Source organism: Callithrix jacchus, chromosome 5 (genome assembly GCF_049354715.1).
Source record: "Callithrix jacchus isolate 240 chromosome 5, calJac240_pri, whole genome shotgun sequence".
In the NCBI taxonomy this organism is placed as follows: Eukaryota; Metazoa; Chordata; class Mammalia; order Primates; family Cebidae; genus Callithrix; species Callithrix jacchus.
Window position 1 is genome coordinate 66,688,894 of NC_133506.1, and position 17,991 is coordinate 66,706,884.

General features: G+C 48.5%; 1 protein-coding gene across 1 annotated transcript in view; it reads left to right on the top strand.

Moving 5' to 3' along the window:
- Nucleotides 1-17,991, top strand: part of PITPNA (phosphatidylinositol transfer protein alpha) — a 41,064-nt gene that overhangs the window by 14,640 nt on the left and 8,433 nt on the right. The window contains exons 5-10 of the mRNA XM_035299439.3: nt 5,841-5,848; nt 7,464-7,538; nt 9,965-10,048; nt 11,848-11,925; nt 12,075-12,185; nt 12,985-13,107. Coding sequence (XP_035155330.1) covers nt 5,841-5,848; nt 7,464-7,538; nt 9,965-10,048; nt 11,848-11,925; nt 12,075-12,185; nt 12,985-13,107 — 479 coding nt within the window. The remainder of the gene's footprint in view (nt 1-5,840; nt 5,849-7,463; nt 7,539-9,964; nt 10,049-11,847; nt 11,926-12,074; nt 12,186-12,984; nt 13,108-17,991) is intronic.

A 17,991-nucleotide genomic window follows, 5' to 3' on the forward strand; every position in this document is an offset into this window, starting at 1 on the left:
TCCCAAGTAGCTGGGACTGCAGGCACACACTGCCACGCCCGGCTAATTTTTTGTATTTTAGTAGAGACAGGGTTTCATCGTGATACCCAGGCTGGTCTTGAACTCCTGACCTCAGGCAGTCCACCCACCTCAGGCTCCCAGAATGCTGGGATTACAGGCGTAAGCCACTGTGCCTGGCCTCTAGTCCTTTTTAAAAGAACACACACACACAAAATCTCCAGACAAATTTTTTTTTTTTTTTTTTGAGATGGAGTCTCGCTCTTGTTGCCCAGGCTGAAGTGCAATGGCGCGATCTCGGCTCACCACAACCCCCACCTCCCAGGTTTAAGTGATTCTCCTGCCTCGGCCTCCCAAGTAGCTGGGATTACAGGCATGTGCCACCACACCTGGCTAATTTTGTATTTTTAGTAGAGACGAGGTTTCTCTGTGTTGGTCAGGCTGGTCTCGAACTCCCAGTCTCAGGTGATCTGCCTGCCTCGGCCTCCCAAAGTGCTGGGATTATAGGCATGAGCCACCGTGCCGAGCCTTTTTTTGTTTGTTTTTTGTTTTGTTTTTTTTCAGATGGAGCCTGCCTCTGTTGCCCAGGCTGGAGTGCAGTGGCGCCATCTCAGCTCACTACAACCTCTGCCTCCTGGGTTCAAGCGATTCTTGTGCCTCAGCCACACAAGTAGCTGGAATTACATGCCACCACGCCCAGCTACCTTTTGTATTTTTAGTAGGGACAGGGTTTTACCATGTTGGCCAGGCTGATCTCGAACTCCTGATTTCAAGTGATCCACCCCCTTCTGCTTCCCAAAATCCTGGGATTACTAATATGATTACTAATTTTTTCATTGCTTGCGTGTGTGTGTGTGTGAGTGAGACAGGGTTTCACCCTGTTGTTCAGGCTGGTGTATACTGGCACAGTCACAGCTTATTGCAGCCTTAACCTTACAGGCTCAAGTGATCCTTCCACCTCAGCTTTCCAAATAGCTGGGACTATAGGTGTGTACCATCATGCCTGGCTAGTTTTTTTTTTTTTTTTTTTTTTAAATGATGGGCTTTCACCATGTTGCCCAGGCTGGTCTCAAACTCCTGGGCTCAAGCAATGCTCCTCACCTTGGCCTTGCAAAGTGGTGGGATTATAGGCATGAACCACCGTGCCTGGCCTAAATTTCTAATTTTTCTTCATCGAATGGAGTACATTTTCCCTGTCATTAGGGTGTCTAGTATTTTTTTTTTAATTTATAGTAGGTGCATAGTATTCCATCATATGAATTAAATGTGGCTTATGCTGGAACAGCACGTTCTGTAGTTGAGAATAGGGGTGGAATTATTTCCTTAATCTCGGCCAGCCTCCTGCATAGAGTTTCTGGAAAGGAGAGGAAAGATTTGAACCTTCACAGAGAACTTTCTGTTCTAGTCCAGATATTCTTGGACTTCTTTTGAGCGATTCAGATTCTTAGCTTTCCAAGATTCCTAGGTTTCCAGGGCCATCTAGGAATAGACCTCTTGGGAAGGCCTAAGCTGGTTTTGATTCCTAATCCTGAGGGTCCCGAGAGGTCCCCTGGAACTTGTCTGAGGTGGGTGAGCTTTCCTCCTGCCAGCCTCCAGGTGGGGGTGCAGACAGTGTTGGGCGGTGGGTCCTCCCTGCAGCCTCTGCTTACCTGGACTCCTTCACCTGCTTTATTTGTTGGACCTGGCCCTCCCTAGAGTCTATCTGATGAGGATGTGATCCTTCTGTGACGCATATCACCCTTATTCTGTGGGCTGGACTTTGGGAATGACTGAAATCCAGAATGCAGGGTCATTGTTCTTTCTAACCCTCAGTGGCCTTCACAGGTTCAAGGATCTTGTATCAGGATATGCACAGTCACTGGCAGGATCTGGGGTGTGTAACCTTTAAAGCTTTATTGCTGTAGCTGAAAATGCAGACATCCTACTCCCTAAGTTAAGTTCTTGGAAATGAGGCATGAATATGTGTTCTTAAAAGACAGTATGTGGTATGGCTGGTTGTGTCTGGTCTGGGGCCAAAGGTGGATTTTCTTGTCTGAGAGAGTTGCAGTGAGAGTGAGCATGCATTGCAAGAACTGTAGCAACTTGGCATAAAGGAGGCCAGCAGATAGCATGCACACTTCCCTGCCCAGGACAGGGTTCTGGGTACACAGCTTGTGCCAACTGAGAGATGCCACTGTCCTGTGTGTAATTCTGGAGAGAGGACTGCAGCGGACACAGGCATCTTTCTGCACCCTAAATGTTAGCTCACATATTGATCCTTGGCCAAAAGAAAAAGAAAAACATAATTTCTGTATCAGTTCCATGCGCTAACCGATTGCACCACTGGAGCTCCACTAGAAAAATGTAATTTCTAAATATTTCATGAAGACAGGAAGTAGGGGGAAGGCATGAGGCATGTATGCATGCCCCATTTCTTCAGTGGGGACTGACCTCACTTTCCGGATACAACTTCACCCAGAACGGATATGTCAAATCTTAGATCTGTTCAGTTAGACACTTGCTCTTTTAAAATAAGAGAGACAGACAGGCAAGGAAGGCTGCTTTCCACTTCCCTCTGGGGGCTGATGGGGGAGAGGGTATCAGCTGAGATGTCTTAGCTTGGCCTCAGTAGATCAAAGTTTGAAGTAAGCTAGATAAAGAAGCATGAAATAAAATGCCCTGTGCCTTTTGGGAGGCTTATTCTCCTTATTCTGAGTGGAATGAAAACACACTGGGAATACCCTAGTAGTTATCAGCCTTGCTGTTCTCTTAGCTTGTTTCCCTTGCTCTTTTCCCTGGAAGCTGATGGGTTGGAAAGTGAGGAGAGGGTCAGATGGGAGTTGGTCTGTGAATGAATGAAAGTTGAAAAAGGAAAAGAAACTTTGTTTCTCCTTCCATCTCTCCCTGGAGCCATAGCCCTCAGCTTGATACAGTATAGCCAAGTCATGCTTTTATTTATTTATTTTTATTTTTTGAGGCGGAGTCTCACTCTTGTCGCCCAGGCTGGAATGCAGTGGTGTGAGCTCAGCTTACTGCAAACTCCGCCTCCCAGGTTCAAGCAGTTCTCCTACCTCAGCCTTCTGAGTGGCTGGGACTATAGACACCCATGACCATGCCCAGCTAATTTTTTTTTTTTTTTTTTTTTTTGAGACGGAGTTTCGCTCTTGTTACCCAGCCTGGAGTGCAATGGCGCGATCTCGGCTCACTGCAACCTCCGCCTCCTGGGTTCAGGCAAATCTCCTGCCTCAGCCTCCCGAGTAGCTGGGACTACAGGCACGCGCCAACATGCTAGGCTAATTTTTTGTATTTTTAGTAGAGACGGGGTTTCACCATGTTGACCAGGATGGTCTCGATCTGTTGACCTCGTGATCCACCCGCCTCGGCCTCCCAAAGTGCTGGGATTACAGGCCTGAGCCACCGCGCCCGGCCCCAGCTAATTTTTATATATTTAGTAGAGACAGGGTTTCACCATGTTGGCCAGGCTGGTCTCAAACTCCTGACGTCAGGTGATCTACCCACCTCCACCTCTCAAAGTGCTGGGATTACAGGCATGAGCCACTGTACCCAGCCCTGCCATAGTTTTTAAATGCCTTATTAGGGCCAGGTGTGGTGGCTTATGCCTGTAATCCTAGCACTTTGGGAGGCTGGGGTGGGTGAATCACCTGAGGTTGCAAGTTCGAGACCAGCCTGACCAACATGGAGAAACCCCATCTCTACTAAAAATACAAAAAATTAGCTCAGTATAGTGGCGCATGCCTGTAATCGTAATCCCAGCCACTCGGGAGGCTGAGGCAGGAGAATTGAACCCAGGAGGCAGAGGTTGCGGTGAGCTGAGAGTGCACCTTTGCCCTCCAGCCTGAGCAACGAGAGCGGAACATCATCTCAAAAGAAAAAAAAAAATGTAGGCCGGCGTAGTGGCTCACGCCTGTAATCCCAGCACTTTGGGAGGCCAAGGAGGGCAGATCACAAGGTCAGGAGCTCAAGACCAGCCTGGCCAACATGGTGAACCACCGTCTCTACTAAAAATACAAAAATTAGCTGGGCATGGTGGCGCATGCCTGTAATCCCAGCTATTCAGGAGGCTGAGACAGAACTGCTTGAACCGGGACCTGGGAGGTGGAGGTTGTAGTGAGCTGAGATTGTGCCACTGCACTGTAGCCTGGGGTACAGAATGAGACTCTGTCTCAAAAAAAAAAAGTCTTATTTATTTTATTTGGAAAGCTCTGCTCTCCCACTGCAAAAGATTTCCCGTGGCTTTTCTGAGCACCTCGGGTTACGTTTTGAACAAAAGGGAATGCTGTGAAGCAGAGCTGTGTGAGGGTCCAGGAGGGCTAGAGCGGGTTTGGGGAAGATTGTCCCGTCACTCAAGTTGCACCCTCATGGTTTCAGAAAGCCAGTTTGTCAGAACTGAGTGGATCTGTGTCTCAGGATCTCCAAAAGACTAATGTATAAATCTTCAATGCCAGTCTATGAGGTTATGCTAAAACACAGAATTACTACAAAACCAGGTATTCCTGTTTGCTGATCAAGGCATTCTTTTCCTGTGGATTCTTCTACATGAGAAACCGAATTATGATCAGAATACCAATGTGTAGTGAAGAATGTCCTCTTGGCTAAGTGATCAGATTTTGTATCCATTGATCAGCACATTCTCAGAGAGGCCAAACAAGGAGAGGCTTTCTTAGAGGAGATGGATTCAGAAAAGGTGGGTGGCTGGAGAAGCTGAAGGGCTGGTGTCAGCAGACCAGGCCAGCCTGGCACTGCTGCCCCCACTCTAGGGATGGTGCTGCCAGAGGTGCCACCTGTGTGGGCTGGGGCTCCCACGCCCACCACGGCACAGGAGTTTGCCGACGCCTGTGGACGTCCCTTGGTAGATTTTATACCCATCATTTCCTTTTCTTACTGTCACGTGGTTTCCTTGAGGCTGAAACAGGGCAGTTACTTGAGCATAGGCCTTTCAGTTGTCATCTTAATCTGGTGCTTCCTTCTAAGTATCTTTCCTTGGGTTTGGGGAAATTACTGAAAGTCTTTTGGGTTATTTCTGTACATGATGGCTCTGATCCCTTATATTTCAACTTCTCATTTTGTACTTGGGGTAACCCTTTCAGTTATGGGGTTTGTCAGCCCCATGTACTCTACGAACATGGCAGTGGGGCAGCCAGCAGAAATGGCCATAGCTCCCAAACTCAGAGGGTCCAGAATGAACCAGGAGACCCCAGAGCAGAGCTAGTCTGGCAGAAATGGCCTTAGCTCCTAAATTCTGAGGGTCCAGAACAAACCACGTGGCCTCAGAGCAGAGCTAGTCCGGCCTCAGTGACACGAGAGCTACAGTCATTCTCCCTGATAAATAATTGAACTGTGTTGTCTTAGGGTTCACGTTACAATGAGCAGGAGTGCAGAGGAGTGTGTGGGAGGTTTGGTTACAGCAGGAGGAAGGGTGCAAGGGTGCAGGAGGCAGATACAGTGCCTGGCCCAAAGCACCCTGCTCTGCTGCCCCGGGAGGTAGAGATTGGGGTGGGATGGGAGGCACCCTGGGATGCTCTGAAGGCGGAGTGACAGGTGGCAGCGCCTTGGCTGATCAGAGCCAGTCCCTGTCTTTGCCCTGCTGAAAAGAATCCCAAGAAGCCCATAGTGGCATCACTTTAATTAAATTCCCCCTTTGGTCTTTTGGGACATCTGTATGAGTGAAATTTGAGGGTTGGTGCACTGAGGTGTTTCTGACTCACTGGGGCTTGGTGGTGACTGTAGATAAGCGGCAGGAAGTAAAAAACTGCCATGCGTGGTCCTTGGGAGTTGGGGGTGGATATTTCTTCATCCTCATTAATCTTTTTCTCTCTTCTTTCCATGTCCTTGTCTGGGAGCAGTGATTACAGTAAGTATTGTCAAGGGGGTTGGAACTGTAGGTGATTTATAAGAAAAGGAGAAATAAAAATGTAACTGCACTGGTGATGTTGGGTATTCTTGCCCTTGGTTGACGTTTGGAGTGGCTGAGGCTCAGTCCTGACGAGGAATCTGTGAACTGCATGATGACCCCCTGCTTTACGCTGCACTGGCATGGAGCTCCATCGGGGCATCCTGGCTGTAGGTCCTATATGTACAGAATGGCTCCAGCCTCCCCTCCCCCTCCCCCCCCTTCCCCGCTCCAGGTCACATCTCTTCATGACTATATAGAAACTTCCATTCAGCTGACCTGACCAACATCCCTTCCCCATCTGTGTATCTGTTGACCCCACAGAGCACTGACTCTTGGCAAAACCATGAATTCCACAGGGTTTCTCTGCCACCTCCATCCCCTCTCTCATCTCCCCCCACCATTCAGCATCCTCCCCTCTCCCACCACCATCCCCTCTCATCCCGCCACCATTGAGCATCCTCACCTCTCCCACCACCATCCCCTCTCTCATCCCCGCCACCATTCAGCATCCTCACCTCTCCCACTGCCATCCCCTCTCATTCCCCCCACCATTCAGCATCCTCACCTCTCCCACCACCATCCCCTCTGTCATCCCCCTGCCTTTAGCACACTCATCTCAGTGCCTTGTCCCTGCTGATAAAACATAGGCTGTGTCTGGGAAACTGGTTCCTGCTGAGGAGTGAATGGCGAATGTGTTCCTCCTCTGAGTAGTTCCAGTGTTTAAGAAGCAGGAAGGGAGGGAGGCATTCATGAGCTTGAAGCGTTGAGTTACTGAGGAGAGAACTTGAGACCTCAGCATTTCCGCCAAAAGGCCTTTTGGAGGAAAAGGGGCCATGGTGAGTATTTCTGATGGATTAGAAAGTCCCCTGTGCTCTTTCCACACTACTTGTTACCCACTAGCACTCTGCACGTCACAGTATGGTAGCCTGCTAATGCATGGATTTTGAAGACAGACAAACCTGTTTTTCAGGCCCAACTCTGTCATGATCTCTGTGACTTTTTTTTTTTTAAATGAAGTCTCACTTTGTGGACGAGGCTGAGGTGCAGTGGCGCAATCTCGGCTCACTGCAACCTCTGCCTCCCCGGTTCAAGTGATTCTCCTGCCTCAGCCTCCCAAGTAGCTGGGATTACAGGCACGTGCCACCATGCCCAGCCAATTTTTATATTTTTAGTAGAGACAGCGTTTCACCAGTTGACCAGGCTGGTCTTAATCTCCTGACCTCGAGTGACCCGCACACCTCAGCCTCCCAGAGTGCTGGGATTATAGGCATGAGCCACCGCACCCGGCCCGATCTGTGACTTTGGTTAAGTCACCTAACCTCTTTGAACTTCACTTTCATCATCTATAAAATAAGGGTGATTCCATAGACCTCTCAGGCTGGGGTGTGGATTGAAGGGGACGATGTGTGCCTAGTGTGCTGTGGGCTTCTGATCAAGTTAGCTGTTAGAAGGCAGAGGCTGGACTCTCAACTGCCCATGGCCCAGTGATGCCCATCTCCAGTAATGGGAGACAGTTATTCTCAACCATGAACCTGGTGACTTTAATATATATTATATTGTTTTCCTCTTCCAGAATGAGTACATGAAGGAAGACTTTCTGATTAAAATCGAAACCTGGCACAAACCAGATCTTGGCACCCAGGAGAATGTAAGTAGTATTTCCCAAGAGCCCCAGGGGTGAGGTCCTGAGTCTCTGCTTGTAGCTTATCTAGCGCTACCACGGGGTCCTCTCTGGGGTCCTCTACTGCCTGGCCAGAAAACCAGTGGCCTCTGCCTAGACCTTTCTTACCCGAATGGACTGCTGTGTCTGTGATTTGCAGAATGTGATCTCCAGAACTTTATGGGGCCTTCTGGTACTGCTTGAATTGGTGCAATTCCTGGCACAGCGGAGCTGTATTTTTTAAAGACCAAAATTATAGTTTTTTCTAGAGCACAATTTGCAGTAACTCCCCAAATTAAAAATACACATACCTATCCTTTACCCCAGGTGTTTTTTTTTTTTTTTTTTGAGATGAAGTTTCACTTTTGTTGCCCAGGCTGGAGTGCAGTGGCATGATCTCGGCTCACTACAACCTCCATCTCCTGGATGTAAGCGATTCTCCTGCCTCAGACTCCGGAGTAGCTGGGATCACGGGCGCACACCACCATGGCCACCTTTTTTGTATTTTTAGTAGAAACAGGTTTCTCCATGTTGGTCAGGCTGTTTTCGAACTCCCAACCTCAGGTGATCCACCCGCCTTGGCCTCCCAAAGTGCTGGGATTACAGGCATAAGCCACTGTGCCCGGCCTACTTCAGCTTTTTTATGCTCAAGAATGTATTAGACAGTTATTTTCACATGTGTGAAATAACATGTATACAAGGAGACTCATTGCAGTCATCTTTGTGTGGCCAAAGACTATAAACAACATAAGACCATCCTGGGCAACATAACAAGACTCTGTCTCTACTAAAAATAAAAAAAAAAAAATAGCTGGGAATGGTGGTATGTGCCTGTGGTCCCAGCTACTACAGAGGCTGAGGCTCGAGGATCGCTTGAGCCTGGGAGGTCAAGGCTGCAGTGAGCTGTGATTGCACCACTGCACTCCAGCCTGGGCGAGGCTAGTGTTGATCTGCTGACCTTTGTTTTTTGTGACACCCTGTCTCAAAAACAAAAAAACAACATAAGAGTCCATTAGTAGGTCAACATTAAATAGATTGTGGAGCTGCCAAATACTGATATACTTGCAGCCATTAAAAAGAACCAGTAGGGAGCAGTCTTCAAGCATACATGCTGTAATCCCAGCACTTTGGGAGGCTGAGGCGGGTAGATCATGGGGTCAAGAGATCGAGACCATCCTGGCCAACACGGTGACACCCCATCTCTACTAAAAATACAAAAAAATTAGCCAGGCATGGTGGCACACGCCTGTGGTCCCAGCTACTTGAGAGGCTGAGGCGGAAGAATTGCTTAAACCCAAGAGGCGGAGGTTACAGTGAGCTGAGATTGCGCCACTGCGCTCCAGCCTGGTGACAGAGCAAGTCTCCATCCCCCACCCACCCCCCTCAAAAAAATGGAAGTTATGAAACTGTGTGTATATGTGCTGCTCTTCATATTAGAAGAAAACTCCACGCACATGGATGTTTTTACGTATACAGGATCTCTTAGAGGTGGCGGCTACTAGAGTGGGGGCCAGGGGACAAGCAGGAGGAAGAGTTACTCTAGTTGCTCTATATCATATCCTTTGGTACATTACAAATCTGGTCATAATTTTGTATTCGCACATGTACAACCTGATCACAATAAGCGGTGTTGCTAAACCGGCAGCATCTCTAGAAGTGCTTGCAGTCTTGACAGCGGGGAACATATGGAAATGGTATGGGCACCGTCATCTCCTGAAAGCGTTCTGACCTGCAGAAGTGATGCTTGCTCTGAAAAATCAGCGCATTGGTTCTCAGCCGTGTCTACTTAAAATCCAATGTGGGCTGGGCGTGGTGGCTCCCAACACTTTGGGAGATCTAAGGCAGTGGATCACTTTAGGTCAGGTGTTTGAGACCAGCCTGGCCAACATGGTGAAACCCCATTTCTACTAAAAATGCAAAAATTAGCTGAGTGTGTTGGCGGCATCTATAATCCCAGCTACTTGGGAGGCTGAGGCAGAAGAATCACTTGAACTGGGGAGGCGGAGGTTGCAGTGAGCTGAGATCACGCCACTGCATTCCAGCCTGGTGACAGAGCAAGACTCCATCTCAAACAAACAAAATATCCAGTTGGGTACAGTGTTGTATGCCTGTAGTCCCAGCTCCTCAGGAGGCTGAGGCAGGAAGACCACTTGGGCCCAGGAGCTCATGGCTGTAGTGTGCGGTGATCACTCCTATGAATAGCCACTGCCTGAGAAACATGATGAGACCTCATCTCTTTACAAAAAAAATGCATTCTCCCATTTCTTTGGATAATTGTATGTAATTCTATAATTTTTTAGCAGTAGAACTCTTACATCGGTGGCCTTGGGAATGGCAGTTCCTAGGGGTCCATTCTGGCTAGAGGGTGTTTTGTAGCTGACAAGTTGCATAGTGGTTCCCACTGCTTCCCGCAGGTGCATAAGCTGGAGCCTGAGGCATGGAAACATGTGGAAGCCATTTACATAGACATCGCAGACCGAAGCCAGGTGCTTAGCAAGGTAGGAACTATTTCAAGATGTGGGCGGCCTTTGAGATGCAGAAATGACTTCTAAATGTTAGAGAAACCAGGAAGCCATACCCAACTTGGCACAAAAGGAAATTCTCTCTGGTTTGTGTGGCTTGTTTTACTTTTAAAAGTGAGTATTAGGAGTTTTCTTGTCTTGAGCTGGGGATACCACCGGGAAATTAGTGGCCCGAAATTTATGTGTCCTGTTTGGCCTCTGAAAATGATTACTGGACTATGTAGGTGCTGTAGGTAGAGTGTTTGGCCCTGCTAAAATGATTTTTAGCCTGAAAAGTCAGAGTGCCAATTCCCAAATTTATTTCCCAACTCAGTGATTATAAAAACATGTATTGCCTGCCTACTGTGTTTGAGATAGTGTTAGGATCTCGGGGTTCCAGGTGAGGGATGCAGAATGTATGAAAAGACAGGTCCCCTGCCCTCAAGAAGTTGGTGGTGGCTTTTTGGAGTAACACACATTGTAGTAGATGCCTGGAGGACAGTCCACTGCTAGACCAAAAGCATGGTCAGAAGAGGGCCCAGGTCTTGCTTGCTCACTGTTTTGCACCCAGGAAGTATTTGCTCAGGGAATGAGGGGGTGAGATTCCTCCTCATTCATTACTGTTCTTACTGGGTAAAGGTCTTGTTGGGTTTAAAAGACAGGAATTTTAACTCTCTGCCCATTGATAGGGAATGCATGTTTGCTCTTTGCATCCCAGGGGTGTGATACCTCTTTCCTGTGGTCACACTGCACTTAAGATATTTTGGGGCTGGGCATGGTGGCTCATGCCTGTAAGTCCCAGCACTTTAGGAGGACAAGGTGGCGGATCACCTGAGGTCAGGAGTTCGAAACCAGCCTGGCCAACAGAGCAAAACCCTGTTTCACTAAAAATACAAAAATTAGCTGGGCGTGTTGGTGGGCACCTGTAATCCCAGCTACTTAGGAGGCTGAGGTAGGAGTATGGCTTGAACCCAGGAGGTGGAGGTTGCAGTGAACCAAAATTGTGCCATTGCACTCCAGCCTGGGAGACAGAGCAAGACTCCGTCTCAAAAAAAAAAAAATTCTGAGCTTTGGGGAAATACTTTATGAGAGAGAGAGACAAATGTATGATCTTTGTTATGAGTTGTATTTCCTGAGCCCACATCAGTCAGTGTAGAGGGACAGCTGAAAATTAAACTTTTGTTGTGGTTAATTAACATAGGGAATTCACTGCATTAGAAATCAGTCAAGTGAGCTTCACCAATAGTGGATGGGTTTTCGACATTGAACATTTCCAGTAAATTATTTTGTTAAAACAAGCCAGAGGGGGATTGCACTAGAAGATTTAAGGAATGACAGCCAGTCATTCTGAGTGCTGACTGTCTTTTAGAGTCACTTGCAGAGATTAAAAAAAAAATCCGTGCTGCCCTCACCTGCAGATATTCTCAGTCACTGGATTTTAGGTGGAGTGGCTCAGAAATCTGTATTTTTAAAAAGTCTTCCCTGGTGATGTGGAAGCTCAGCCCAGACTGAAAGTCTCTGTCTTCAACACTGTAAATGTGTGCCTGCACAGACCGTCTGGTGATACTTTCACACTGGCAAAATTCAAAACAAACACTCAGAGAAAATCACATAGAACTCTCCTCTGAGGCTAATGTAAACAGTTCAACAACTGGTTTAGAACATTTTCCCATATTTGCTTTGCGCCATCAGCATCGGGAACTGGTATGAAGTGAATGCTAATGAAAAATCTGCTCTCCCCGCCTCTCACTCCCTCTCCCACTTCCCTCCAACCCCAATTCCACAATTTTTCTCAGGATTACAAGGCAGAGGAAGACCCAGCAAAATTTAAATCTATCAAAACAGGCCGAGGACCCTTGGGCCCCAACTGGAAGGTACCATTCACACCTTCACTGCCAGGGGACTGGACAGTGTGTGGGTGGGCTGCTCCCTGCGGAGGAGGGGAATGGCTGGGGTGAGCCAGGGGACAGCCTGAGGTCTGCCCTTAGTTACTTGCCTGCCTGTGGGTATGTTTCTAATGCAGCAAGAACTTGTAAATCAGAAAGACTGCCCGTATATGTGTGCATACAAACTGGTTACTGTCAAGTTCAAGTGGTGGGGCCTGCAGAACAAAGTGGAAAACTTTATACACAAGGTAAGTGACTAGGGTGAGGCCTTCCCAGTGACTGTGTTTGCCTGCGCGTGTGCATGTGTGTGTGTGCGCGCATGCGTGTGTGTGGTGGGGGCTGTTTTGCCCAACAGAAGATGGTCCAGCCCATGGGGCCTGCATTGCAGGATTGCCAGCATCAGAGCATTTCACAGGCTGACTTCCCAGATGCCGCCTCCCCTTGCACTCCAGTGTCTTACAGTTTAATGCTGTTCTTCCAGGGGCACCACCTGTGACAGGGAAGGAAACCGAGGCAAAAGCTGACCTACAAATAAAACTCAGTCTTTCTTTTCTTGCAGCCAAAAGGCAAGAGGTACTGTGAGCCAGATTCGCCAGTGCCATGAATTACTCTGTTGGGCAGACCTAAGGACTTTATAGCCTTTTAATTCTCCGATGTGTTGGAGCCTCCCTCTTGGGCCGCATTTCATAGTTGTGGCCAGTTTTAATCTGGCCTTAGACGCCAAAGACAGGAGGAAATGTTGCTATGGTCTGGGGCCTTGGCTTGCCTTGGAGTTCAGGGGCTGCCTGTCCTGGTAGTACTTTGGGCAGAGGCCTAGCGTGAGGTAGGCCTCCATTCTCTCTTGGGGGCTCCCTCCTATGTGAAGCTATACCTGTTAGGAACATGAAGGCAAAGGTCATTGACCTCTGGCTAATACAGATAAGCCAGCCCAGTGTCACTCTTCCTCCCTTCCCCAGCAAAGTGTGGGTCTTAGTGTGGAGAGCATGGTAGGAGGGCTGTGGTCATGGCCTTCCCCTTCTGAGTTCCAGCTGGTTCCGTCCTTTACAGCAAGAGAGGCGTCTGTTTACAAACTTCCACAGGCAGCTGTTCTGTTGGCTCGATAAGTGGGTGGACCTGACCATGGACGACATTCGAAGGATGGAAGAAGAGACAAAGAGACAGCTGGACGAAGTAAGTGGCTCCGTAGGACACTCGGGGCTCTCCATCAGATAAACACACGAGTTTGAGGGAGACTCAGGGCTCTCCATCAGATAAACACACGAGGCTGAGAGAGACTTGGGGCTCTCAGTGAGATAAACATGAGGATGAGGAAGCCTGTTTTGCTGGTGCAGTTCACTGAGCACTGTCCTGTAGTTCTAGGAACACCTCAGTGTCTGCTGCAGGTAAGGTATAGCGTTCGGTGGTATGTGGGCATTCTGAGGAAGAAAACAGCCTGTGCTCTTGAATTGACAGTTTAGTTGAAGTCTTGCCACATCCACAGAGACAAATAGTCGGTGCCAGATGCCAAGTGGGTAACACAGCTGTGACAATGATTCCTCAGAGCCCAGTGGGAGGAGTGCACAGGGCTGCAGAGCTGGAAGTGACCCTGGGGGAGGCAGGCTGGGCTGACCATGCATATCATGCACATTGCCACAGAAGGCAGCAAGGGCGCACATGCAGGAGCTGACAGCTGGTGCTCCCTGCAGTTGTTTTGAGCTGTCAAGAGTTTGGAGCATTTGCTTTTGTTTTCGGCCTCGGCATGGATTGCAGAAAGAGGGCTCTCTGTTCCATAGGAGCCTAAAGACCCAGCGTTCCTCATGCCTCATGTGGGCATGCTGATGCTTCCCTGAGAGGCCCACTCGGAGGAGATGGTCAGTCAGTAACATTCAGGCACTCACTGTGTGCTGTGCACCATTCCAACAGCTTCTGCTTACACCATCTTGTGGCCTGCACGGTTCACTGTGAGGAGGCACTGTGGCCATCCCCACCCTCAGGTGAGGAAGTGGAGGCCTAGAGAGCTGGATATTGCTGCGCCCTGGGCCACACTGCCTCACAGCCGGTGTGGTCAGGGAAGAGCCCAGGACTGTCTGGCCCCAGAACCACAGCTCTGAATCATTCTCCCGTACTCCTCCCTCTGAATGTAATTTTGGGCTGCCTTGCCCTCTTAGAGCTAAAACTGTAATAAGGCGGAAGCCCTGTTTCATAAGAATTGCTATCATTCCTCCCTCGCTGCCCCAGGTTAGGTTGGCATGGAGTTTGGGTATCCAGTAGAGGCTTGGCTTTGTAACAACCCACCCAGCTCTCCTTCAGGGCCTCAGTGAGAGCCAGGCTCGGGTGCCTGTGCTGCCTGGCCGCAGACACTCCCTGCTTCACGACGCGGGCTGGGGCAGAGACTAGGTCCACAAGTTCTTCCTCTGGAGCCCCTCAGGGAGCTGTTTTTACCATCCAGGATGACACTCCTCCTGGGCTAACTGCTGAGCAGTGCACTGAGTTGCTTCGTGGGGAAGGCAGGTGTTGTGGTTATTCATCTAGCTACATTTAGCAGTGAAGTGGCAGGATTTCATTGGGGCACAATCCCTGATGCTTTTGCTGAGGATCCTTAGGAAGGGGCAGACCTGAGTGTCCAGGGGTCTGATGATTCTGACTGTGGAAGAGGCGCCTGAGTCTTTTGGTCACCCGAGTCCTGACAGAAAGAAGGGGAAAACATCACCAAATGAAGAAACATGGAGACTTGCATTGGGGTTTATCCTGGAGCTTCAGCATCTACTGCTTGACAAAGGCCAGCATAATATACATTGGGGTTGGTGGAAGTGTTTGCTGACCACCTTTCATTCTTTGGGTAGAATTCAAATTCTTAGAGCTAGAACTCTCCAGAGGATCTACTGTACCGCTTTCTTCAGATCCAAAATTTGAGAGCCCTCAATGTTAGAAAATTCTTTTTTAATCTCTCCCCCTTGTGAAAATCTTTCTCGGCTGGGCACGGTGGTTCACACCTGTAATCCGAGTAGTTTGGGAGGCTGAGGTGGGCGAATCACGAGGTCAGATCCAAATGGATTATTTTCAACCAAATGCAGATTTAAAGGCACATTTAAAGAGCCTTGTTTTACTCTTTAAATCAAAAGATCCCTTCATGCCAGGCGACGTGGCTCACGCCTATAATCCCTGCACTCTGGGAGGCCGTGGCAGGCAGATCATGAGATCAGGAGTCTGAGACCAGCCTGGCCAATATGGTGAAACTCCATCTCTCCTAAAAAATATAAAAAGTAGCTGGGTGTGGTGGCGGGCACCTGTAGTTCCAGCTACTCACGAGGCTAAGGCAGGAGAATCGCTGTAACCCGGAAAGGCGGAGGTTGCAATGAGCCGAGATTGTACCACTGCACTCTAGCCAGGGTGACAGAACAAGACTCCATCTCAAAAAAAAAAATCTCTTTAGTTCTGGAAAATGTTTTTGTAATTTTCATTCCTGTGTTGTTTTCTTTGTAGAATTTTTATTAGCCAGATGTTGAACCCTGTGAATTGACTTTCTAATTTTTTTATGTTTTCTCTGCTTTCTGGGAGTTGTTTTTTTTTTTGTTTGTTTGTTTGTTTTTGACAGTCTGGCTCTGTCACCCAGTCTGGAATGCAGTGGCATGATATCAACTCACTGCAGCCTCCGCGTCCCAGGTTCAAGTGATTCTCCAGCGTCAGCCTCCCGAGTAACTGGGACTACAGGTGTGTGCTACCTTGCCCAGCTGATTTTTGTCTTTTTGGTAGAGACAGGGTTTTGCTATGTTGGCCACGCTGGTCTTGAACTCCCTACCTCAGGTGAACCATCCACCATGGCCTTGCAAAGTGGGATTACAGGTGTGAGCCACCACGCCCAGCCTCCTTTCTGGGAGATTTTTTTTCCAATTTTAACATTTCTCTATTCTATTAATTATTTTTGAGCATTTCTTCTTCTGTGTTCTTTCTTAATGCACTTTTTCTCCTTTACCTCCTTTTCTGAAGTGACAGTTTTGGTTTTTGCTTGGTGAGACCTCTCTCTGCTCCTCAGTAATGTTTCTGCTGAGCTCCTCTGTCCAGTTTGGATTGGATTCTGTTTCATGTTAGGGGCCTTCCACAGATCAGTAGATGGCTTCACTATAGGGTACTCAGTAGTTACAGTGGGGAAACTCTGCCTCAGGACCTTGAGTCTTTTTTGTCAGGGTGTCAGGGGGGCTTCTCACTTTCGCTAGAGAGGGCTCCCCGTCTCTTGCTAGGGGAGACAGGCAGGCAGCTGGCATTCTGTATGCCAAGTTGAGGAGGGGCCCCAGTAAGCTAGTCATGCCATCAGTTGACTTTAATCCCCTCAGATTCTGCATCATGCCCACCTTGCCCCTCGCTGCCCCTGCCATCCTGAGTTTAGGATTCCTTCAGTGCTTCAGAGAGTGAATCTCCTGCCTTTTGCTGTAGGAAGCAGGGTGTTTGCTTGACTTCCAGAGCAGGAGAAGGAACACCAGGCCCTAACCATTCTCCATTTGGACTTTCAAACACGTCTCTAGTTTTCAGCCTTACCTGGCACTCCCCCTGCAGTGGGACCTGCTGCCTGCAGCTCCGAGCCTTTGGAAAACCCACAGCACAAGCCGGCTGGCTCCTTCTTGGCTCCCCATCCTCCAGGAACTTAGGTTTCAGCTGCTGCTGCTCTGCACATTAGTTACTGACTCTTCTGTCCCTTTTCCACCTTCCAAAAGTTTGTTCCTGGCTCTTACCTGCAGTGGCTTCTTCTGTTCTTGTCTTCATAGTTTATATATTTTTAAATTCCTTCACTGTCATATAGTAGGGTTTGGGGGAGGACTAGAGGTAAATGGATGTCTTCCATGAGCCGGGATTAACTGCAATTTGCAGTAGGAATTATGATTTATTCTCTAAACTAATACATAGTTGTCTAGTGCAGGCAGATTTTGTTTGTGAGTTATGAGGGTCACTGTAAAGGCCACAGTCACCACCACTGAAACTCTAGTCCCTGTGGGGGTGGACCCACCATTCTTGAATGAGGTTTAAAGATCTGGGAAACAAGTGATCAGGCGATGAGTTCTTTGCCCTAAGAAGAAAAAACTTCTGGAAATACATGCCTGTAGGAAAGCAGTTTCTTTTTGTCTCTCTCTCTTTCTCCCCAGCTTCCCTTTTTTCTCCCTTTCCCATGCTCTCTTAAGAGGTCCATAATATGAAAAATGCAAGGAGATATTGGTTGTTGGTTTTTTTTTTTTTTTTTTGAGACAGAGCCTCATTCTGTCACCCAGGCTGGACTGCAGTGGTGTGATCTCCACTCACTGCAACCTCCACCTCCCCGGTTCAAGCAATTCTCATGCCAGAGCTTCCTGAGTAGCTGGGATTACAAGAGCGTGCCACCATGCCTGGCTAATGTTTGTATTTTTAGTAGAGACAGAGTTTTGCCATGTTGGCCAGGCTGGTCTCGAACTCCTGAACTCAGGCAATTCACCTGAGTCAGCCTCCCAAGGTGCTGGGATTACAGTTGTGAGCCACTGCGCCCAGCCAGTTGTTGTGTTCCTATTTACTGGACTCCCATTTGCTGAAAAATAGCAAAGCAAAGATCCTATGTGTTAGACTGCATGAATAAGATTCTGCAGAATTTTCTTGCCTTCTTTTTAAGTCCCTATTGGCTCTGTGATTCCTCTGGTCCCTCCACAGTTTGTTCTGGTCTTGCCTCTTTGTGATGGAGCTGAGAGTCTGTGTGATGCCCTTGCTCAGCTGGCCCACCTCAGATGCCCTCTCTGAGCCTCTTCACAGCTGGTTTCCCTGTCTGTCTGCTTGGATATGAGTGTACCTGACCTTCTCATCACCTACTCTTGAGCTCTGTCTTACGGCTTTTTTGTTTTGTTGAGATGGAGTTTCGCTCTTGTTACCCAGGCTGGAGTGCAATGGCGTGATCTCGGCTCACCACAACCTCCGCCTCCTGGGTTCAGGCAATTCTCCTGCCTCAGCCTCCTGAGTAGTTGGGATTACAGGCACGCGCCACAATGCACAGCTAATTTTTTGTATTTTTAGTAGAGACGGGGTTTCACCATGTTGACCAGGATGGTCTCGATCTCTTGACCT